This window comes from Saccopteryx leptura, chromosome 5 (assembly GCF_036850995.1).
Source record: "Saccopteryx leptura isolate mSacLep1 chromosome 5, mSacLep1_pri_phased_curated, whole genome shotgun sequence".
In the NCBI taxonomy this organism is placed as follows: domain Eukaryota; kingdom Metazoa; phylum Chordata; class Mammalia; order Chiroptera; family Emballonuridae; genus Saccopteryx; species Saccopteryx leptura.
In genome coordinates, this window is record NC_089507.1 from 52,779,234 (window position 1) to 52,803,609 (window position 24,376).

Consider the following 24,376-nt stretch of genomic DNA (forward strand, 5'->3'; position numbering starts at 1 on the left):
AGAGGGAAAGAGAGAGGGGGAGGGGCACAAAGAAAACTAGATAGAAAGTGACAGAGGACAATCTGACTTTGGGTGATGGGTATGCAACATAATTGAACAACAAGATAACCTGGACATGTTATCTTTGAATATATGTATCCTGATTTATTGATGTCGCCCCATTAAAAAATAAAATTATTAAAACTTAAAATAAAAATTATTGAAGAGCCCAAAAAACTTTGTGAGTTAAAACTTAAAAAAAAATTTTAACATTTATTCATAATATGTTTAAACTAACAACAATAAACCAATTAGAGGTTAATATAAACAAAATACTTATATGAAAAGTAACTCTATTTCTCAAAACAAAAACTTTATTAAGAATAACAACATTGTTTTTTACATATTTGTAAATCTCTTCAATGTCTGGCTGGAAAGAAGGTAGCTGAATTCTCCTGTCTCCTGCATTCACTCTGTTATATCATACAGCATGTTGCCTTTGGAAAACCACATCATGCACCTGTGGGAGAAGAGAATGAGAGTGGAAAGGACAAATAACTTCTTAGTACTATTACAAACAAAAAGTTTTAAATTCAGGACCCCAAATGTATCTCAAGAAACCCAGGCATGCCCAGACCATACTTAGAAAACCATGACCCAGTCGGTAGTTTAGGTGTAGGAGAGAAATTGTTAATGGACCTTGTTTTTCAAGGACGGATTCTGCTCCATATACTCCAGGGGCCCCACACTGGTCATATCATTTCTGGCAGACCCAGAATGCCAGTCTTGACTTGGTCACATCACACTCTTGAGGGGCAGTAATTTCTACATGGACCACTGCACCTTTGGCCCCATGACCACAATGGTACATAAATGATCAGAATTTTAGCAAGGCAAAGGCTTGTGGCAGGAAGTATTAAAGAAAGCCATATATTATTTTTACAATAAAATATTTTCATTTGAAACAATTCTTTAGTTAAAAATTAAAAATTAAATACCATCCTTAGAAAAAGATAAGTCAGAAACATCAGTAGTATCAGCCAAACATTGCCTACTGAAGGAGCTCTTTCCAGTGACTAAAAAATTCCAAACCATTCGTAAGGCCATCAGCAATGTACGAAAAGTGGAGGAGCTGGTAGCTGAGAAACTCTGTGTATGCCAGGGCCAGTAGCGAGTCCACCCTACCACGAGCTACCTGTGTCAGAGTGGCCTAGTCTTTTACCACTTAGCAGCTGTGTTCACAAAGAGTTATGTGATTATGAGCTAGCGTTTGATGTAGGTCTTTCTATGGAGAAATACTGGAATGATTATGAGTAACCTGACCAGACAGTGACTTCTCCTGCTTGTTATAAATTAATAAAATAGCTATCTGATTTTAACTTTTTTTTAATACTTCTATTGTGTCAAGAAGCTTAAAACTGGAATAGATCAAGAAAGGCATCTAACAGTCTTAACTCCTGTGGGAGCTGCAGAATACCTGAGAGGCTCACATCCCCTTCTTAAAGTTTCTTTAATTATACCTCATACCTTTTACTCTACCTCCCTGGGCACAAATGACTAGACTAGGGATAGGTACTACTTCTCGCCAATAATCTATACTGCCCTGACTCAAAAGATCTGCCCCATACAAACAGACCTCCTAGAGAGGATGGTGAAGAGTTGAATCAGTCAGTTCTTCTCTCTGGGGAAACTTAAAACAGTAAACTTAGGAAAAGTCAGTTATCAAGAGCTAGCTCATTCAAAGTGGCATGGGGAATAGTTGTTTCTGTATTGGTGACTGCCACTAAAAGAGAAAGCTACAGTGCCTCCTAAGTCACAAAGCTGCTGGCGAGTACTAGAACAAGCAGAAGATGTGAGATGCCATCCTGTCTCCATGAGGCCTGAAAATGCATCTGTTCTTATTTTGCTTTTTTTAATTAAGAAACATATTTTGTTACTACAACTTGTAACAGCATAAGCCACGTGACATTGTAAACTCTATGAGAGAGTGGAAACAATTAGCTAATTACCATCCTTCACACTATAGCGACAAGTACTTAGGTTTAGAGCAGACACCAGAAACCAAAAGGCCTACCCAGGCATGCAGGTAACATATATGAGTGCAGCTAGCCAGGTGTAAGAGAAATAAGGAGGATGCTTTGTTTTATTAAAGGGAGAAGTTGCTCTCCAACTTGGATCATTAATACCATTCAGAAGAACTGAATTTTCAAGTTGTTAAGTAAGATAAGTCGAGTGCTTAATATATGCCCATTACATTGCAAGAGCTCATTAATATTCATTATTATTATTTTATATCAGTTACAGTCATCATCAGCAATTACACATCTATAGTAACAAACTAACAAAATGAAACTACTTAGCAAATCTACGTTTTCTAATTCCTTAATATATATTTATCTCACAAAATTTTTGTCCATACTTTTTAAAATATTTGTCCAATTATAATTGGTTACTTAATTGAATCATGAAAACCCTAAAATGTTAGGTATAAGGACTCTACTGGTTAACTTTCTGTTAATGATCGTTTCTTTGGTTTTGGGGAAAAAGATTGTCTACCCATTTTTTGGTTTTTCTAGTCTATGTTTTCCCTGAGTAATTACCCCCATAAACACCTTCAGACATTGCCTCTCAGACAGAAATGTAGATTGAACATAATGTCATTTTCTCCAAGTGGGCTTAGACCTGTAATCAGAGACTGCCAGTTCTGATCAGCTCTTTTTTTAAAGAAATCAGTCAGTTTTCTAGCCTTTGAATAATTGGTACAAACAATGAAGTTTAGCTTTAAAATGAGTAAAGTGACCATGTCTAAAAAAGCAGCATAGTAAACTATATATATACATACCTGCAGAGCATGTAACCATAACTCACAATTCCAAGTTTTACAGGGGTAGAGACTAATTGTTTTTTAAAAATATAGACAGAGAGGAGTTCATAATCAAATGAAAGTAATAGACTTACTGTCTGGGCTTCTTTCCATTTTAACAACTACTATGAATTATTCTTATGAATTAATATTAAGAATTTATGGTATATGGAACATAGTCACAGCACATCTAAGTCTCAAAGTAACTAAGGCTGTGTTAATATCATCTATTCAAATCCTGTTTTCTACCGAGGGACAGAGTAATGTACGGTGAACAGCACGTATGGATTTTGGAGTCAGGCTGACCTGAATTCAAACTCTGTCATGCTCATTGGATCTGTATCTTTGGTAAGTTCCTTAACCTCTTGGAGCCTGTGTTATTGACTGTAAAGATGGGGACAATCAGGCTTATTTTATAAAGCTCATAGGAAGATTATACAACATAACATAGAAAAAGTGCCTCTCTGACATCTATCATTTAACAAATGTTGAATAAACGTTATTGTCTTGCTTCCTTCCATCCCACTGTTCCCTAGCAGAATGCGGGAATCAGTACAAATTCACATACATCTCAGAAGATAAAAGGAGAGATGACTTGCATGTCCTTAAACACGACACTGAAAGTGAAGGATCTTCCTTCCCTCTTACTCCCCGAGTAAGCACATCTGTGCTGCCCCTTCCACTCATGGAGACCTGTCTGGAGGGCCCAGATGAGTTCATTTATTTGCTAAGTCACTTCTTGAACAAATACTGTGCCTTATACATGTGAACAAATACATTCACCAAGCACTGGAGATACAGGAAGTTAATGACAGCCGCTGTCCTCCAGGCTCGTGTTCCAGGCTGAGACAGACTAAACTTTAAGTACCATTTCCTAAGGTGTGTTTTACAGAACACCAGTGTCACATGTCAACAGATTTTGTAAGAAAACCAAATGTAGGGGAAATTGGGGGAAAGTTTCTAAAGGTTCTTTACAATGGAATTTTCTAGAACCAATAATGTGTTTGAGGCTATAGAATGCAATGTTTCTATTTAAGCACATAACTGGTTTTTCAAGGTGCGTCTCTAGATGTTTCTCAAAACACACTTTGGGGAGAACAGACCTATCATGAACTTGGGGAGCCCCCTTTCCACCTGCCTCTGCAAGACTTGGAAGGAGGCAGGAGGGAAGGCAGGTGTCCTTTCCACCACCCCATTCCAGCCCTCGCTGTTGGGGTACAAGTCTGCAGGGGAGAGCTGGAGGCTTTGGACCCAGACTAGATTAGAAACTCATTCCACAATTTACCTGTGTGGTCTTGAGCAATTTGTGAAAGCACTTTGGTGCTCATTTCCATCTGAAAACAATGGGAATCATAATCACAGCTCGCCCTGAGGATTTTGCAAGTAATAAATTTAACAATACAGGGAGAGTGCCAGGCACAGAGTAAAAGTCGAACCCAATACACAGTCTTGCCCTTCCCCCTTATTTTATGCTACAGTTTATTATATCCTGGAAAGTACAACCAGTCAGCTGCTCTAATGAGCAAATACTTGAGCTTGATCACGTGGGCTTCCCCTGTAACTCCACCTGCAGTTTTGCACCCCTGCACTTCTGTGCTCTAGCCAGAAACGCTGAGACAGGCGCTGCATCCTGCCTGCCTGACAAGTCTGGCTGCTTTCTGGGAGAAGTTGTTCTTACATTGTCTTTCATCAGCTAAAAGTTACCTTGCTCTATCTAAAATTAAGTAAAATCCTCCAAACTTTATTCCTGAGACTTTTATGATCAGTCAATTCTTTTTAACTTTTTATGACGTTTAACCCAACACTTCACACACACCCGATGAAAAGCAGTGTTGCAGAGTCACAATAAAATTTCTTATTGTACAATCATTACTGTAATCCATGTCAGTCTACAAACAGTTGAAATATACTTCCCAGTAATAAAAATAAATACAAAAGAATTATGTGAGACATAATTCATGTACATTATATAATATCATAATTAACATTATATCACAGAATTTATATCACATATATTACACTATATATATCCAATAATGGTTCATTCGTTGGGGTCATCAGAGAATGTGCTATTCCACACGAGTAAATTTTCAGGTTAATAAAGTTTAAGGTTGACCCACTTCCTATTCTACTCACCCTAACTAACTTAGAAAGGAGATCTAGAATGCAGAAAAGAAAATGGAGAGATGTGAAGGGAGGGATGGAAGCCTGCATCACAAATTCAGAGCGGTGTGGACAGCCTGGCCCTGTGGTGGGGATCAGAGCCTCACCCCTGCCCAGGGCAGCAATTGCGGATTGCCGCTGGAGCCTCTCTCCCCTTCCTCCCGCCCTCGCCCTTCCTCCTGGGTCGGTGCAGATCCCAAAATTTACAGCAGGGGAAGGGCTGCAGATGGGGTAGGGCTGGAAAGGTTGGGTGAAAGAAACTAGAGGTATCTTTGATTAGAAATTTTTGTGGCTTTTAGTCTATAGTTACTGACTCAAAACTGAAATATTGGAGGCATTTGATCTCAGGAGTCTTTGAGGCTTAGTGTGAGCTTCGGGGGCATGGGTAGGCCTTTGGAATGTGCCAAGAAGAGCCTCAGGAAATTGCTTGAGGGGGCTTGTTCTAGGTTCCAATTGTAAAGAAAGAGGGGTAAAAAGAGCCTCAACACTTCCTTCTGGCACACCAAGCCGCTCTCCGGGGAGGGAAAGGGGTTGTAATTCAGGATCAGCACTCTGTGCCCACCAGAATACTGTTTGTGTTTGCCCTAGAAATTGATAAGGGTAAGGAATTCCAACACTCTTCATTATTTTAAAGGCAAAACATCTATAGTTTAACTTCCTCATTTCTTTACTTATTTAATGATAAAAAAAATAATCTAACCTGATTTTAATGACACAGTGACCATTACAAACACCCATTTCTATTAAAGCAGTGAGAAATAGATTCTATCTCAAGTGTTCACAGACTGTTTTTTGTTTTTGTTTTGCTTTGTTTATCTTAGTTCTTAGACTCAGCTATTATTTCCGGTGGCTGTGTTTCAAAAATTAGAAAACTTGGTTTTTCTTCTTGGAAGATGGATATGGTAATAACTGAGACAACAAGGAGGTAAATTAGCTTCTCTCTGTTCTGCATGTTAAGTTAGCTAAATTCACTATGTTTGATACCATGATTATATCACATCCAACCAACTGGGTACATTTTTCGCTAGATTCCCCATATCATTCAATCTCGGTTAGTTTGCTTTCTTCCACCATCGTGCAATCAGCTCTTTTCTTTTCATTGGTCACTCCTTGCATACAGAAAGGTCTTTCACCTTATAACGTCAGTCTATATTCTTTATTTTCAGCAATCCTGGATTTAAAATTCATTTCCTGCAAGAATGCTTCTATGATTAAGTCTGTCTCATTCTAATAGCCTCCCTCTTTGACATCCTTTTAATATTTATGCTAAATCAATAATAATTTGCATCAGTTGCATGCTTACAATAAGCCAGGCACTGTTCTAAGAACTTTATTGCACTATTTCATTTACTTCTGTGCAGATTTCTTTATTTGTGCTCTTTTACAGATGAGGAAACTGAACCTGAGAATGGTGGCGTAACTTGTCCGAGACACACAGCTTGAGAATCATAAATCTCTATCCCAGCCTGATCAGTCTGACCCGAGAACCACATTCTTAGGAACTAAGCAATCCATACCCTATCTTCTTTTACGTGGTAAGATATTTCATAATAAGGCTCATGTCAGTTCATGTATCAATGTCATATACAGTTTCTTTAACCAGACTAATGTTTTTTGAGGAAAAGAAGGCTGAGTGTCCCTCTTTACATCATTTATATAATGTGGGAGATAAGATGGAAAGGGTGAACTAAAATGTTAATTTGACTGTCTGGTACTGGAGATAAATTTTACACTAGAGCCTTAGGAATCCTTAAAAGTTTGGGGGCAGGGCAGTAAAATGCTGAAATCAGTACTTAAGATGATAAATTCGGTCTGAGTACTCAGGAAATTGGAGGAGAAAGAAACTAACAGGTAAACATCTGAATAGACAATAATCCAGGATAGAGAGGAAAGGACATTATATGTAATACGATGGTCTGTTCATGACAAGCTTTTAATAAACATTCTTGAACAAACTCAGCAGTTAAGTGAGTAACACCAGACTTGTTTCCTGTCTTGCTTTCCACTTATGTACGTCAGAAACTTCTCCTGAGCAAGGCAAAAACTTACCATTGCTACTGTAAAACTGACTCTGATGTCAGCATGTAAGGTCTATGTGTGAACAGTTGAAATCATTCTGTCTTGTTTCGTGGTCAACTCATTCTTCCAGAAGTCTTCTAAACTGGGCATATAATGGGTATCAACTGGCAGATGATAATAATCCTGAAAAGAAACAAATGGATCGCCTTTTATTAAATTTTTTTTTTACAGGGACAGAGAGAGAGTCAGAGAGAGGGATAGACAGGGACAGACAGACAGGAACGGAGAGAGATGAGAAGCATCGATCATCAGCTTTTCGTTGCGAGACCTTAGTTGTTCATTGATTGCTTTCTCATATGTGCCCTGACCACGGGCCTTCAGCAGACCGAGTAACCCCTTGTTCAAGCCAGCGACCTTGGGTCCAAGCTGATGGGCTTTTGCTCAAACCAGATGAGCCTGTGCTCAAGATGGAGACCTCGGGGTCTCGAACCTGGGTCCTCTGCATCCCAGTCCGACGCTCTATCCACTGCGCCACCGCCTGGTCAGGCTGGATCACCATTTTAACATACAAAACAAAAGAGTGTTTTACTTGATAAACCGCCAAGCACTCTATCCATTACACGTATTTTTGCAACAATCTCCCCTGTTTGGAAAGGATTGATGCCAAGTGTGTTTACAGTTAGAATTATCAGGTGTGTGTCTTGGAATCTACCATGCAAAAAAAAAAAAAAAGGCATGAAGGGCAGGAAATGAGCTCAACCTGACTCCAGTAAATATACGTGAAATATACTCTGTAAGAAATTACTGTACAATATAAAGCCTTTACATGGAAGGCATTTTACATACAATTTTTAATCTCTGTCAATAAATTACATTAAACATGGTGAGAGTTCAATTTGTTATATAACATTTTTTATAATATATGCTTTCTGATACATAGAACATACATACAAATTAACAAGAATATCAATTTCCCTGTGGTTAATAAGCAAAATCATGAAAAATTTACTAAAGTAGAAACCTAGGTAGTCAATAAATATGTGAAGAAAATATTTAACCTTGATAATGAACAAAGAAATACAAATTATAACACTAAAGAAATACTGCATCATATCTATTAAGTCAGCTTTACGGAGTCGCCTTCTCTGACATGACCACACTCTCTGCCTTCATTCCCTTGCACTGAGACTTAATGTGTGTTATTCAGTCAGGTTCTTTCCCTGGACACTAACTACTCAGAGATTCACTCAATCGCCAAGTATTGATTGAGCATCTTGGCAAATCTCATTCTTCCTTCAAGGATGAGCATAAATCTACTTTCCTAATACCTGACCCAAAAAGATTTCTCCAACCTCAAAACTTTTATAACATTTTTTAATTAGCGAAGTTTCCCAACCTCTCCACTATTGGCATCTAGGACTGGATAAGGTGGGTATTTGGGGGGGAGGGGTTCCTCTGTTCATTATAGGATGTTTAGCAGCACCTTTGGCCTCTACTCACTAGATGCCAATAACAAACCCCTCTTTCCCCTCACTCCCCACCACCAGCAAATTATGACAACCCAAAACATCCTTCATCTCCCAAAATCTCAAAATGTTCCCTAAGGGGGCAAATCATCCCTGACTGATGAGGACTAGACTTACCATGGTGAGCATTTCATACGTTATATAAATGTTTAATCACTACGTTGTACACCTGAAACTAATATAATACTGTATGACAGCTGTAATTATTTTTTTTTAATTTTCCCTGATTGAGAATCACTGTTCTGTAACATTCATCCATGTGAGATTATGCCTTCTGATATTAGACATGATTTTTAATTATTTTTGATTTGTTGTATGATTTATTAACTTCTGTTATATATCTTTCTTCTTTGAGTGAACATCTGACAAGTTCCTTATACACAGGCGTATTGTTTTGTATCTGCCAATGTCTTCTGTCATTGGGTAATTGATTTATTTTGGCATAGTTCGTGACAGCAGGGACTCTGGAGCCAGATGCCTGTGTCTAAACACTGGTTCCACTGCTTACTGTTAACTTCAGGCAATTTACTTCACCTCTCCATAGTTCAGTTCCATGAGGTATAAAAGGAGAAAAAGAGTATTTTCTTTATAAAATTCTTGTGAGAATTTTTTAAATACATATATGTAAAACATTAAATAATGTCTTCTCACAATAAATACTAATCAAATATTACCTATTATAATGAGCATAGAACAACAAAGGATGCAACTTAGTAAAATGGATGATTTTTGCCCCACAGGAATGTTTTTTATGTTTGAAAGGACATGAAAAACATATCCAAAAACCTGGAAGACCACATGCAGGATAAAATGTTACAGAACTGTAACAAAAAAGGTATTACAATAATATAGTGTCTGAATGGTTTTCAAATGGCTGACAAGTCATTGGAATTCAGAGAAGAAAAAAACACAAGAGAAATGAAAAGGTGGGGGAAGGAGTCACAGAAGGGTAAAATTTGAGTAGAACTTGAAAGAAAGTTGTTGTGAAGGGGTAAGAAAAGAGTCTAGAGAGAGAGAAAGTTTCAACCAAAACCCCAGGAAGAGAGAGACCATGACACATTCTGAGGAGAGTGAGTAAACAATTCTGGCTGGAGCAGAAGGTTGAAAAGGATATGTCAAAACAAAACAAAACTCCAAGTCCGCATTTTGTCATGGAGAACAGATAGACCTATAAGCAAACAAATCATTCCAATACATTTTAGATAGTAGCAATAGCTGCCATTGATGCCTGGGACAACTCCAGTCAAGGCCCACAGTCTACTATGAAGCAAGTTTTCTGCATGCATGTTTCTTTATTTCACTAATAACAATAATAACTCATGATCCAGTGATTTTCATACCATATAGTATACAGAGCAGTTTATGTTTATTATTCTTAAATTAAAATAATGCGCCTGACCTGTGGTGGCGCAGTGGATAAAGCATCAACCTGGAATGCTGAGGTTGCCAGTTCGAAACCCTGGGCTTGCCTGATCAAGGCACATATGGGAGTTAATGCTTCCTGCCCTCCCCCCTTTCTCTCTCTCTCTCTCTCTCTCTCTCTCTCTCTCTCTCTCTCTCTTCCCTTCCTGCAGCCATGACTCAGTTGGTTCACGATAGTTGGCCTCGGCACTGAGTATGGCTCCATGACCTCCACTTCAGGCACTAAAAATAGCTCAGTTGCAAGCAGACACCAGATGGGCAAAGCATTGGCTCCAGGCCAGGGTTGCCAGGTGGAACCCAGTCAGGGCAAATGCAGGAGTCTGTTTCTCTCACTTGGAAAAAAAAAAAGGAACAAAAATGTTTTGGAATGGGGCAGTAAAATGCTGAAAACAATATTTAAGATGATAAATTTGTCCTCGATATGCTGGAAATTGGAGGAGAAAGAAACTAACAGGCAAACATCTGAAACACAATAATCCAGGACTGAGTGTGAAGGACATTTAAAAAGGTGAATGTAACATCATCTATGATTTTTGAACATTTGACTTAAGAGCAAGACAAGACATCTAAACCTACCAAACATCATTATTAAGAAGTCATAATCATGCTCCTAAACCATAAAAGACATACACAAACTCCATTTCTCCGTTTAGCAATCATTAGGAAGCTTTATCCCATGGATTTAGTATTTATTTCCATGCAGAGGAAATGCCTCCCATCAGGTCCTTGCTCTGCCCTCCTTGGAGCTCATAGACTTAAATGCCAGCCCTCCTCCTTCTATAACACACACACACACACACACACACACACACACACACACACGGTATATTTGTGGTCTCCTGTTTCATGTAGTTTCTCCCACAAAATAAAAAAAAAACCATCCCACTTATTGAGCACCCGCTGTATGGCAACTGCTGTATCTTCGTCATCTCACCAAATGCCCAAAATAAGCCTAAGTGTGTCCTAAATGATTATCCTTCTATTACAGAAGAAAAAACTGGAGCTTAGAGAAATCAGGAGACTTGACCAAGCACCAGAACTGGAATAAAGAAATAGAGAGAGGAAGAGAGAAAGAGAGAAGCCAAAAATAGTACTTTTCATTTCAATAACATTTTGCTGTTATATTGGGAATACAAAACGTATTCCCATTTTTTATTTCTCTGTATCCTAACAATAATTATTTTATCAATCGGAAATAGATTTTTTTTTTAGAGGCAGCTTCTTGAATAACATTATTTGAAGCTTTTAGGTCTACACCTAAGTATGAAGACATATTTCTTTCATAATACCAGCTTCCTCCATGTTCCCTGTAATTGGCAAGATCCCTACATCTCTAGAGAATGTACTGACTCATCCCTTTCGAAGAAACTAATCTTAAATGCTTATCCCTCCCATGTCTGAAATTGCACCTTTGGAAAGACAAGGAGGGTCAGAGAAATAACAAATGCAGCTGAAGTTCAACCCACATCCAAGACATCCTTATCTGCTCATGGAGAAAAACCTATCCAAGTTCATGTTCACCGTTTAAGCAACACAAATGCCTGAAAAGAGGTCTGTCTAAAGAGATAGCTATGAGTTGTGCCCATTGACTTGATTGGTTCATGGAGAATGCTCTGATTTATGGCTCTTTCCCCTCAAAGAACATGCACCAAAGGTCTACCTGAAGTGATTCTTCCAGAGGGTCCAACTAAATTTCTTACAGAAGTTTGGCTATCTCTAGTGTAATATGTAGGAAATTGGGGGCCGGGGATCATAATATGATTTATCTTATATTTTCCTCCTCTCTTTCAAGCCCAGAAAGTTATTTTAGTGTTTCCTTCTTGACTGTGCGTGTGTGTTGAGAGAAGGGGAGTTACTTTCACCACAACAAACATGAGGGTGGAACTCTTGAGAATGTTGGCACTAGGTTACTAGCGTTATCTGCAGATAAAAACCTGCACAAAACAGATAATGGTGTAGCATCTATTTTAGGTGTATTTCCCCCCAGCTCACTAAAATGATTGTCTTCAGGGTTTACGTCTATTATTCGTTCATTGTCTTCCCTGCAATCAAGTTCTCTGAATAAATACAGGGGTTGAGTTACAATTAAAAATAATGAGGCTCTACTGGGCCGATGTCCTTGCATGCAGTAAAAGGTGTGGGCTAATTGCAGGAGCAGAGTTTGGGTGGTTTCTTTCCCCCATTTTGCTTCACTTTGATTGGTGGGTTGGTACTTTAAATAAAGATTTCAGTTCTACCCTGAATGAGAGGTACAGAGCGAGTCCCAGACACACACAGTCCAGAAAAAAAAATAATTAATCTTCTTTTCTTAGAACTAACTTGGTTGGCATCACCAGGCCCTGAGAGCACAGTGCAGGCCAGCATTGAAGGTAAAATGTGATTTTATGATTTCCATGTGATTCCTGTAAGTTTTTTCTTCCTATCTCTAGGCAGCTTTTATAAAGAGGAATTATCTTCACTTGTCACCGGAAGCTGAATAACAGCTTATTGTAAACGATTAGCAAGTTGCAAAGAAGATCTGCTTTGTGCCCTTCCAGCTAAAGAAAAAGAAAAAAAAGACTTATTTATGAACCTTTTCTTATTATTTGTGATTATGAATCACAGTGCCTAATTTATAAAGGTATTCAAAGATGAACAAATCTCTTGGCTAAACAGACTTTCATTCGTGTAAGGCTAAAGAACTTTTTGAACTTATAAAATGATTTTAAAAAGATAATTTATTTTAGAAAAAGAAAAACTCAATTTTGAGAAACACTTTCCATTAACATTATAGGAAATGTAAGCATTAAGTTTATTCTTGTTTTTAAAATATAGGTTTGAGTTATGTGGGTAACATAAACAGAGAATGATATACCCCATAAACCTGCAAATAGAGGTTTATTATGAATTATTATTGTCTGTATTATATTTCCAATTCATTTCAAAATTTACTATGGAAAGAAACAAAGTAAAAGCTCCTTAAATGGTACTAAATAGACCAAAATTTCACAGAGTAGAAGGAATTTTTAAGTTTATATTTTACAAAATATATCATAGCAGTTACAGAATATGCATGAAAGTTGTTCCTGCATGTCTATTTAGGTTGTAGCTCCACGAAAAGTACTTGGCTATTTCCTAATTGCTTGTCAATTTTTTCCAAAAGCTAGTAAATACAGATCATTTCTTCAGCAATGTATAGCTTTTCATTTTTGCTTTTGTTTTTGTTTTGAACCTGGTTGTTTTGGAAGATGAGAGACTCAGCTCATTTGAAGAATCGTTGTTCAACCATTCTAAAATAAAAATTTATCTGATTTAATTTTCTGTTTCAGATCCCACTATTCAAAATGAAGAACCTGATACTGATCTTGTGCCTCCTGGAAATGAGTTCTGCAGTGCCGGTAAGTCAGTCTTCTAGAGCGTGTTCTCAAAGGGACATTGCTGGATACCAAACAATGCTGAGGACTGTGAGCTGAGAGCCCATGCACAGACTCATTTGCATTAATCCAATGGTATAATTCGTCCTGAGACAACAGTCATAGTTGCCCAGACATTAGCCTTACCATCCAAAAGCAATAAGTCAAACATAATTTCTTTATTCAAAAAGGTATTGAAAATATTCCAAAGACAATTTCTAAATCTCCTTTTATTCATTCAAAAATAGGAGATTTGTGCTGTCTCTACAATGCCAAGGTACAATTTTCTTAAAACTACTTGCTACTATTATGCAATTGAAATGGAAAGAGAAAATTTCTCCAAAAAAGTGAAGTAGATTTTCTTCATTTTTAAAAGAACATTATTAGCCAAATTACTGTGGCTACAAAACTGAGCTAGTAACTAATCTATTTGAAGCTAGTAATTAGCCAACAAGTGTTTCTTATAGGGAAGATATTGTGTGATCGAGAGCTGAAGTTTCTTAAATCAAAACATGCCATGGCAATAGGGTTAATTGTATGTCACAGTCACATAACTGGTCCACTCTATCATATACTGTGATGATTTCATAAGAATACAATTCTTTTGAGCACTGAACTACTTAAGCCAAAAGCATGAGACTCTATTTTCATGAGGACTTTATTCAGCTGCTATTTGCTTTTGGCAAATAATGAATAACACCTGCCATGCACAGCAATGTGATGAACATGGGTGACGCTGAAGGAAATATGACATGGTCTCTTGTCTGGGAAAGCCTAGTCAGCCTCAAGTAAACTTTAAAATATTTCAGTTTCTTGAGAAAAAAGGTTAGTTATTTGGGTTTCTTAAAGTTCAACATTTTGAAGAAAGGGGATGAAAACTGTTTACAAGGATGAAACCTCAATTTTACAAATAAAAAGTTTTTAGCCCTGGCCGGTAGGCTCAGTGGTAGAGCGTTGGCCTGGCTTGCAGGAGTCCCGGGGTTCGATTCCCGGCCAGGGCACACAGGAGAAGCGCCCATCTGCTTCTCCACCCCTCCCCCTCTCCTTCCTCTCTCTCTCTCTCTTCCCCTCCCGCAGCCAAGGCTCCATTGGAGCAAAGTTGGCCCGGGTGCTGAGGATGGCTCTATGGCCTCTGCCTCAGGCGCTAGAATGGCTCTGGTTGCAACAGAGCAACACGCCAGATGGACAGAGCACCGCCCCCTGGTGGGCATGCCGGGTGGATCCCAGTCGGGTGCATGCAGGAGTCTGTCTGACTGCCTCCCCGTTTCCAACTTCAGAAAAAAAAAAAAGTTTCTATTCTATTGCCAGAAGCATGTAGGTTTGTCAAACACACAATAAAACCGACCTCAAGTTTGTCCTCTTTACTTTTTGATAGTACATTTTAAGAATATAAAGTACTTTCGGCCCTGGCTGGTTTGCTCAGTGGTAGAGCGTTGGCCCAGCATGTGGAAGTCCCCGTTTCGATTCCTGGCCAAGGCACACAGGAGAAGCAGCCATCTGCTTTTCCACCCTCCCCACTCTCCTTCCTCTCTATCTCTCTCTTCCCCTCCAGCAGCCAAGGCTCTATTGGAGCAAAGTTGGCCCAGGTGCTGAGGACGGCTCCATGACCTCTGTCTCAGGCACTAGAATGGCTCCTGCAGAAACGGAGCAATACCCCAGATGGGCAGAGCATCGCCCCCTGGTGGGCATGCCAGGGTGCATGCGAGAGTCTGTCTGACTCCCGCTTCTAACTTTGGAAAAATACAAAAAAAAAAAGAATATAAAGTACTTTTACTTGTCTATTTTGTTGCTTTATTTTACTTCTTATGTGACTGTCAAACTAATTTAAATTTTGCTTCTAAAGCAGCATAGCATTTAGATGCAGACAAAGAGTAGGTGATTTCTGCAGGACCAAAATTGTTAAATAGTATGTTAATTCCCCAAATATATAATTTAAATCATTCTTCTTTCTGCCCAAAACTTGAAGCTACTGGGGTAATAAACCAAATGGTGGCCCCTTGGCTATACTTTCTATTTCCAGTGGGTATGGAATTTTCTCACCAAAGAGAACTCAAAATTACTCTTACTTCCCATTTAGGTGTTTCCTCAGCAGCCTGGGACACCGGGCATGGCTAGTCTGAGCCTGGAGGTATGTATTGTCAGAGCATTTACTTTTAATTTTTACATTTGCATACTCCTGATGGGGAAGAACCAGACAGGCTGCTTCTCTGTGGCTGTCCTCTTATGTGGTTCTAGAAATTTATGACATTTATTGAAGCCTTGTTTTATAATTTTACTTTACTTTTAAATTCTCAGGTGTTTTAGAGATTAAACATCATCTGTATGTAAATCAAAGTAATACTATTATTTAATACCTAATATATATATGTCAACATAATTACTACATTAATATAATTACTATATTAATTCAAACACATTGCTCTAAAATCACAAACGGTTTATATACCATATAGTATTGTATATTATAAAGTTCTCATGAAGAAAATTTACCTTATGAAAATCCCAACAAAATGGAACTGTCTAACCATATTAATAGAATATATTGACAATTACAAATAGAAAGATATTTATGAAATCATATATTTTTCACAAGACCTTGCAAAATGTATTCATATTACAACAGTCTGAGGGTGAACAGTGCCTAAATTGTCTAGATGCCTATTTCACGAGCAAGCTAATTCCACTGAGTTATTTTTTCTCAATTTCTAGCTTAAACTCAATTCAAAGAACTCTAAACTTCTTTCCATTAAACTGAAATCGACTTTCTGTTAAATTGTGGGTTTTTCTGACAACCTATCCAAATACCATTTTCTCCAAAATCTTTTCTGTTTTTTTATTTTGAGGGCTTTTTTGTTTGGGAGGAAGATGAAGGTTATCTTATTTTGTTTTGTTTACCTATTTTATCAAATTCCTCTTCAGGTTGAATTTTAAAAGACAAAGTTAAAGGAGGGAAAAGAGGCAAGGAAGCAATGTCTTCAGGGTTACATTCATGTTTCAGTTGAATGAGCTATTTTCCCATGTATCAATGTGACCGCAATTAAATGATGCTTTTTCTCTCTTAATAATAAAAAGCAAGCTCACTACCATGATGCAAGTAATAACAACGATGGCAAGACCACTTTCAACATTTCTATTTTTCAGTGATAATTAATGTCTATTCTATTTTATTCAAATTGACCCAGTCTAAACTGTGCTAATAATATATGTTGAGATATCATTTGTGTTGTACAAGAAAGGAGCATATGTGATAAACATTAACCCACTTTTATTGTCTTTACAGACAATGAGGCAATTGGGCACCTTGCAGGGATTAAACATGCTTTCTCAGGTAACCTTATTTTCAGATATCTCTTATTGCAAGTATCATATTAACTGTGATGATAGCAGTGGTATTAGCAGCAGCCTTGTCATTTATAAAGTATATTTTATAGGCAATATATCCTAAATATTGGAAGAAAAAATGAGTAACTGAGATAACCTAAAATGAAATAAGATTCTGGGATGGGCAGGCAGGGGAAAATAAAAAACAATGTTGAATTTTCATTAGTAAACAAAACTTTTCTTTATTATCAATGTTATTACACATCCCAAGATATGAGTGCTTAAAAAGCTAAATCTCAAACAAGTTTATGAGGATATTGTAGTCAGACTCAGAATAGATGTTAAGTCTGCCGAAGAGTGTTTACCTAGCTGTATTGAATTAACCAATATCACTCTCACTTTTGCTATCTCTATACTTTTTTTTTTTTGTATTTTTCTGAAGCTGGAAACAGGGAGAGACAGTCAGACAGACTCCCGCATGTGCCCGACCAGTATCCACCCGGCACGCCCACCAGGGGCGACGCTCTGCCCACCAGGGGGCGATGCTCTGCCCCTCCGGGGCGTCGCTCTGCTGTGACCAGAGCCACTCTAGCTCCTGGGGCAGAGGCCAAGGAGCCATCCCCAGCACCTGGGCCATCTTTGCTCCAATGGAGCCTTGGCTGTGGGAGGGGAAGAGAGAGACAGAGAGGAGGGGGCGGTTGGAGAAGCAAATGGGCGCTTCTCCTATGTGCCCTGGCCGGGAGTCAAACCCGGGTCCCCCGCACACCAGGCCGACGCTCTACTGCTGAGCCAGCTGGCCAGGGCTATCTCTATACTTTCTGTGGGTCTTTTAGAAAATGAAAACCAAGTTTAAGCCAATATTGAAATGAGAGTATGTCTTTCTTTTTCCTCACGTGTCTTTAGTATTCAAAATTTGGCTTTGGGAAATCATTCAATTCTTTGTGGCTGCACGGTCTCCTCCCTCCACACGCCCCTTTCCCATGGATGAGACCACGGGAACATGAGACTCAACAGGTAAGTTAGTTAGCAACATGTTTGAAAGCTCAAGCTTTAAAATCCTCCCCTACTTACATTCTCTAAGTTGTCATATACTACCCACAGACATGGAAGAGTAATAAACAAAAATTATCCAGGTCCCAAATACATCAAAACTTGTAACTCTTTATAGTACTTTAGAATATTTAAAATAAAATGGTCTTAATTTTTAACCCATTTGACCATGTATTTCAAATAAGAAGATATAGACAGACTCCCAAATATGAGACCTATGTTAAAAATAACAGCAATAATAATAAACTATCCTCAAAATGGAAACAGGCTAAATTCCAGGCAATTCTCATTTTAATTAAGATTTCCCAAATAATAATTTAAAAGCACATTTTAAAATGATGCCAAAGTCCTGGTTAACACATCATGAACCCTACAGCAATCAATAAATGCACCAACTAAATTTAACCATTATTTTATTAGGTACTTAAAAAACAAACCAAATTTTAAATTGGGAATGAAAGTGAAGATATTAAAGAATGGATCTGCAGCTCATGGAATTTCAGATCTGACTGGGAAATAACACAAGAAATAACATATTACAAGGCTTTACGTTGTGACATATAAATAATAAATGAGGAAGAGGAATGAAAACCATACTAGTTTAGGGATGGACCGTGTTGCTGGCAATCAATTTAAAAATAATAGGGAGCCATTTATCACAGATCATTTTAAAGAAGATCAACAAAACATGGTTGTTTTAACAGGAACTTCTATGTCCAGGTGGCCTCGTACGGCAGGTAGCATCGCCCACCAAATCACATTTGGTAGGACAGGACATTATGTTAATGGTGACTGTTTCTCCTCTTTATTGTTTCCAAAATGGACTCCATGGTGCAGAAATTTGATTGGTATTTTAGTTAATTACTCTTTCTCCTTTCATGAACTCAAAAAACATATATATTAAGTATCTGTCATGTGCCAGGCACTTGTTAGGAGCTATGTTAAGTCCTGGGGCTATAAAAATAAATAAGACATATTTTCTCTCAGTTGACTGAAAAGAGACTGATAACAAATAACTATAATCCAGTGAGAAAGTGGTAAATGAGATGCATAGAGGCAACTAGGAGAATCCAGAGGAGGAAATGACTTGTTCTACAAAGAAGTTCACAATGCTTCCTATTTTCATGAGCGGGCTCTTCCAAGTAGAAAGCTCCCCAGGCTCTTTGCTGTAGAAATTTTAGACACCATCATTCAGTGAGCCATTGCTTCCTGACACTTCTTTCAAATTTCTCTGCAGTATGAATATTCTTTGCCTGTGCATCCCCCACCTCTTCCATCGCAGCCATCCCTGCAGCCTCAACAGCCAGGACAGAAACCTTTCTTCCAGTCCGCTGTTGTCACCACCATCCCAGACACAGCCCAGAGGGGAGGACATCAACCTCCACTTTACCAGGGACAGCCACCCTTGCAGCAAGCAGAGGGGCCAATGATTGAACAGCAGGTGGCACCCTCAGAGAAGCCACCAAAGATGGAGGTATGCAATTTCTTTCTCTGAACTCAGATCAGGATCACTACTAACTTAATGAAAAGAAAAAGAAAACTGATTTGCAGAGCATATTTAAATAATCAGAATTTTAGGGTATAATGCATGAAAATACAAATATGTTTTTAAGCAGTTGCCATATCTGGGAGTAGAACATACGTATTCATTCCATGAGAAATGGATTCTAAAAGATTCTGTGTCTATAAAGTTTGGTTTCTTAGTTGCAAAAAAAATAAAAGCTTTCGGAGAAAATAGGAAATCTCAGACAAATCCAGGCTTCCTATCATCAGGGTTCTCTTCACTGTTGGAAGGACAAAGAGTAATTGATTCCTCAGCATTGCAAGTAGTAGTTTGCATTATTATCTCTCTATTGGTAGTAGAGAAGGCAACTCTGTAAAACTCTTGCAATAATGTAGAGAAAAGAGTGATGGACAGAAAAGAAATGTACCGTGTAACTTGTGTGCTGCAGACATTGAGCATTCCCCACATCATCTTGACTACAGACCTATAAAGATAGAGATTTAAAAAAAAAAAAAAAAAAAGGAAAAGACAGATTTCAAGAGGTTATAAAACTTTCAACATCACTTAAAAATTAAGTGGCAGAGTCAGGATTGAAACCACCCTGGCATGCTCTGATTCCGAAACTCAGTACTTTCCATTTGTGCAAGACAAAGCAAACCCACGATAGACATGCTGTATCTCCCTGCCTGCGCACTTGAGTTATGTCAGTAAGAGGCAATTGTAATCTCTTAGTTTATAGCCCTCAAAACTAATGAAAGTGAAAACCAGAAAGCTTATTTGAGACTGTTCTATCACATTCATAAATAATAGTGTGTTTGATTTACTTTGTCTGTTTTGATAGTTTAGTAATTTTAATATTTTTCTGTAATGCAGCTACCAGGAATTGATTTTGCTGGTCCACAAGGTCCATCAGTAAGTACAGATCACAAGGATACTTTCTTGGGGAAAATATCTCTATCTTTTAAGAAAGAAGAATAAAACTTTTAAATTGCTCTTTTTATTATGGATATGAAGTATAATGAGTTCCTATGTTTTCTTAAATATTAGATACTTCTTTGTTAGATGAATACATCTGAAAATGTGTTTTATGTCACTCTTAGAAATGGCTGTAATGGGCAGTTTTCCTGTGTTATAATAAATATAGATTATTTATTCTATTTTCTATCACTTAAAGCTGTTCTCAATAGCCCAGTTGATATCTCGGGGACCAATTCCACAAAACAAACCATCTGCAGTAAGTTTTTCCTTAATACCACTTTTCTGTTTGTAATTTATTTAAAACTTCTTCTCTGGGAAAATGCATTTTATGATAATTATTATATTTACATTTAGCTTTATCCAGGAGTGTTTTACATGTCCTATGGAGCAAATCAGTTGGTAAGTCTATATTCTATAAAAACTGTCATTTTTAATTAAATGTTACCTTCAGAGCTAAAATTATAAAACCCAGTCCTCACACAATAGATTCCATATTCTCAGAATTCCTAAGATAGCAACTAAAATGGCAAGGAGACACACTTTCTATTTGGATAATTCTGGCCACACACACACAAAGCATTAAATAAAAGGTAAATTTGCCATCTGAATTATCCAAATTGATTACATGTATCCAAGAATTCTCATCCCTCCACTTTACTCTGCCTCTGAACACAGCATTAATATAAAGATTTAAGGAGAAACTCAATGACTTTGAACTTAGCTACAGTAGGAGTCAGCTGGTTCATAATATGATGCAATGTTTCTTTCTTAACAGAACGCTCCCACCAGACTTGGCATCATGAGCTCAGAAGAAATGGCGGTGAGTGATAACTTCAAACTCTTCTAAACATAGTGTCCAGGGAGAACAGTCAAAGATGATTGGCTATGAACGTAGCCAAGTATACAGCCTATGTCTCAGATTGTTCTGCTCCAAAACCAAAAGCTTGATTCTGAAGCAACAAAGATTTCATCATATTTTCCAGATGAACATTTCTGAGAGATGACCATTCTTAAGCATAGGGTTTTGCCCCATCTTGACTATGAGGAAAGGAGAAATATCTCTTGAAATGGTCATCATTGAATGATAAACATCTCAAACCAAAAAATATATACAAAGTTCATACAAAGTTCTTGTTTCTTCTTGGACTATTTAACCCCTCAAAACAAATTCAACAGCATCACAAATTATTTTGACCTCAAAACTGAGATGTCAAAAAGAAAAAGGAAATCAACCAAGTTTAAAATTTGATTCTTATACCCTGACCAGGCAGTGATGCAGTGGGTAGAGCATCAAGCTGGGACCCAGGTTTGAAACTCCAAGGTGGCTTGAGCACAAGCTCACCAGCTGAAGCACAGGGTCGCTGGCTTGAGCATGGGATCATAGACATGACCCCATGGTTGCTGGCTTGAGCCGAAGGTTACTGGCTTAAGCAGTCACTTGCTCTACTGTAGCCCTCCGGTCAAGGCACCTAATGAGAAAGCAATCAATGAACAACTAAGATGTTGCAATGAAGAATTGATGTTTCTCATCTCTCTCCCTTCCTATCTGTCTGTCCATATCTGTCCCTCTCTCTGTCTCTGTCACAAAATAAAATTTGATTCTTAAAAAATTGAAAGTATATTAATAAGTTAATTCAAGTATATTCTTATTCTGTTATCATTATCTATGCATATTACAACTTTATAATGTGGATTCAATTAGACCTACACAATTTGTCTTTTTCTCTTGGAAATTAAACATTACATCTATTAGAACACAAAGCAAAACAAAACCATACTAAATTTACAAATCATTAGCAACTACAGACAGATCTCATCAGTTAATAAATACACCCACATATTATCACTGAAAGAAAATTTGCGTCTCAACATTGAGTGCGTTCTGTGAGATAGACACATTGAAAGATATGTTAAAGGCAAAATAAGTAAGTGTCAGTGAGCTTACAGTCTAATAAATGGAAAAGATCCTGTGATAAGGCTCTCAGCTCTCTAAGAGAGGAAAAGGAAGGGGCCGTTTAGCCCAGTTAAGGGATTCAAAGTGCCACCAAAAGCTAAGAGTGGAAAAGCCAAGTAAAGGTAAGAAGAATAAGTATTGTATCTATTTAACACCAACATGGCTATTTGAAATTTCAAGGAAGTGTTCATTATTATCTTATAATTTTAATTAATTTATTTACATTCTGACTCATATTCAGAAGCTTTTGCTGCAGCTTATGAAAAACACAACAAATGTAACCCAAAATATTAAAAATGAAGTTTTAGGCCTGACCTTTGGTGGCGCAGTGGATAAAGCATCGACCTGGAATGCTGAGGTCGCCGGTTCAAAACCCTGGGCTTGCCTGGTCAAGGCACATATGGGAGTTGATGCTTCCTGCTCCTCCCTCTGTTCTCTCTCTATCTCTCCCTCTCTCTCTCTCCCCTCTCTCTCTAATAAAAATGAATGAATAAATAAATGAAGTTTTAAATAAATCAAAACTGTGAAGAAATGAGACTATAGATATGTAACTTACAAAGCCCTGAACAATTGGTGTGAATAGCCCAAGATTTTGGTTTTGGAATTCTAGGCAGCAAAGGAAAACAAAACAAAACAAAAGAAACAAACATGTTCAGTTCTAGAATACTAACTTCCCAAAGGAAAATAATACTTTAGTTTCTCCAGAGACATCAAGCTTTTTAAAAAAATACATTTATTTAAAAAAAAAAAAAAAAAAGCAAACAAAATGTCTTACCTGGGGCTTCATTCCTTTGAGGATACTGAGAAATATAATGACAAGATCCTCCAAAACGTCCCTCAACAAACTCAGGAATGGATCTGCTCTTGTTTGTTTGTTTTATGATGGCATTGCCCATTTCAGCTGCTTTTTTTTTTTAATTACATTCAAATAACCTTTTGTTTATAGATGTGGTTCTGCCCTCCTTCTCTCATACCTACCTTTTCAGCCAGCCAGGTGTGGCAAAGGGTGTCCATCTCCCCTGCAGAGAACTGGGCTTCCCTCACCCAGGAAGGTGCAGAACTCTCTCCCTTGTGTTTCAAAGCCAGTTTAGTGAGAAATGTGCTTACACAAAGCTGTCAACCAGCTCCCTGTTCCCTGTCAGTTTTTACAGTTTCTCAATACAAGTGGCTAGAAACAGAGTAGGTCCCCTTCTTGCTTTCATTCTCTCACTGAAATAAAATGTGTCGATAGTCTCTGTGACGTAGAAATATTCATCTCTGCATTTGGAAAATCACTGTTTCTTAGTTGTCTTAGGCATTACAGAGTTTCTCTTACTAGAGTGATCTGTAAGAGATCAGTGGATCTGACCAGGTATAATTGCGTGGCGTAGTAATAGTATGTAATAACGGTGTCTTTGGTAAACGGTTTTTCCAGGGAGGCAGAGCAGGCCCAATGACCTATGGAGCCCTGTTCCCAGGATTCGGAGGCTTGAGGCCGAACCTTGGAGGGATGCCTCTCCACCCAAGCCTGGGTGGAGACTTTACTCTGGAATTGGACTCCCCGGTTGCTGCAACCAAAGGCCCAGAGAAGGGAGAAGGAGTTGGGCAAGGTTCTCCCGTGCTGGAGGCCAACCCAGCCAATCCCGAAGACCCAGCTCTCCTTCCAGAAGCAGTGGTGCCCAGTGCCCTTGGAGGGCTTCTTGCTCTACCGAAGGGCAATATTCCCAGCCTGGCCAGGGGCCTTGCAGGGCACGGCCAGGGATCTTCCGGGGTGACCCCAGCAGCTGCTGACCCACTGATGACCCCTGAATTAGCTGATGGTTATGAGCCCTACATTTCTGATATGACCACACCCTTGGGAGAAACAACCATGGATACCACAGAGACCCCAGACACAGAGCAAACATCAGTGCCAGGAAGCAAGGCCCAGCAGCCCCATATTATGCAGGATGTGTGGCATTTCCAGGAGCCCTGAGAGCCTGTAGGATCAGCTACTTCCTGTATGCACAGATCCCCAGCTTCACCCCGTGGCCTTCTCCCGAAAGCACTATTCCCCTTCCGCAGCAAAGGCACTGAAAGTGCTCTGCATGTATTAATAAATACAAGTGGCTAGAAACAGAGTAGGTCCCCTTCTTGCTTTCATTCTCTCACTGAAATAAAATGTGTCGATAGTCTCTGTGACTTAGAAATATTCATCTCTGCATTTGGAAAATCACTGTTTCTTAG

General features: G+C 38.4%; 1 protein-coding gene and 1 long non-coding RNA gene across 2 annotated transcripts; one reads left to right on the forward strand and one right to left on the reverse strand.

Annotated features, from left to right (window-relative positions):
- Nucleotides 1–339: 339 nt before the first annotated feature.
- Nucleotides 340–23,003, reverse strand: LOC136405893 (uncharacterized). Its single transcript, XR_010751589.1, has 3 exons — nt 22,947–23,003; nt 7,055–7,207; nt 340–499 (listed from the first exon to the last, which is right to left on the reverse strand). It is a non-coding gene; the product is annotated as an uncharacterized lncRNA (long non-coding RNA).
- Nucleotides 12,321–24,376, forward strand: AMBN (ameloblastin). Its single transcript, XM_066385529.1, has 11 exons — nt 12,321–12,341; nt 13,281–13,349; nt 15,442–15,492; nt 16,645–16,692; nt 17,589–17,699; nt 18,973–19,209; nt 20,113–20,151; nt 20,414–20,473; nt 20,572–20,616; nt 20,993–21,037; nt 23,586–24,376. The coding sequence occupies exons 2-11, from the start codon at nt 13,296–13,298 to the stop codon at nt 24,123–24,125; spliced, it is 1,230 nt and encodes a 409-aa protein (XP_066241626.1). The 5' UTR covers nt 12,321–12,341; nt 13,281–13,295; the 3' UTR covers nt 24,126–24,376.

Bases quoted from the DNA above. Each gene is read 5' to 3' on its own strand.
- AMBN (XM_066385529.1), top strand. From the start codon at position 13,296: ATGAAGAACCTGATACTGATCTTGTGCCTCCTGGAAATGAGTTCTGCA. The intron at 20,474-20,571 runs GTAAGTTTTTCC...ATTTACATTTAG, and splicing joins CACAAAACAAACCATCTGCA to CTTTATCCAGGAGTGTTTTA. The intron at 20,617-20,992 runs GTAAGTCTATAT...CTTTCTTAACAG, and splicing joins CCTATGGAGCAAATCAGTTG to AACGCTCCCACCAGACTTGG.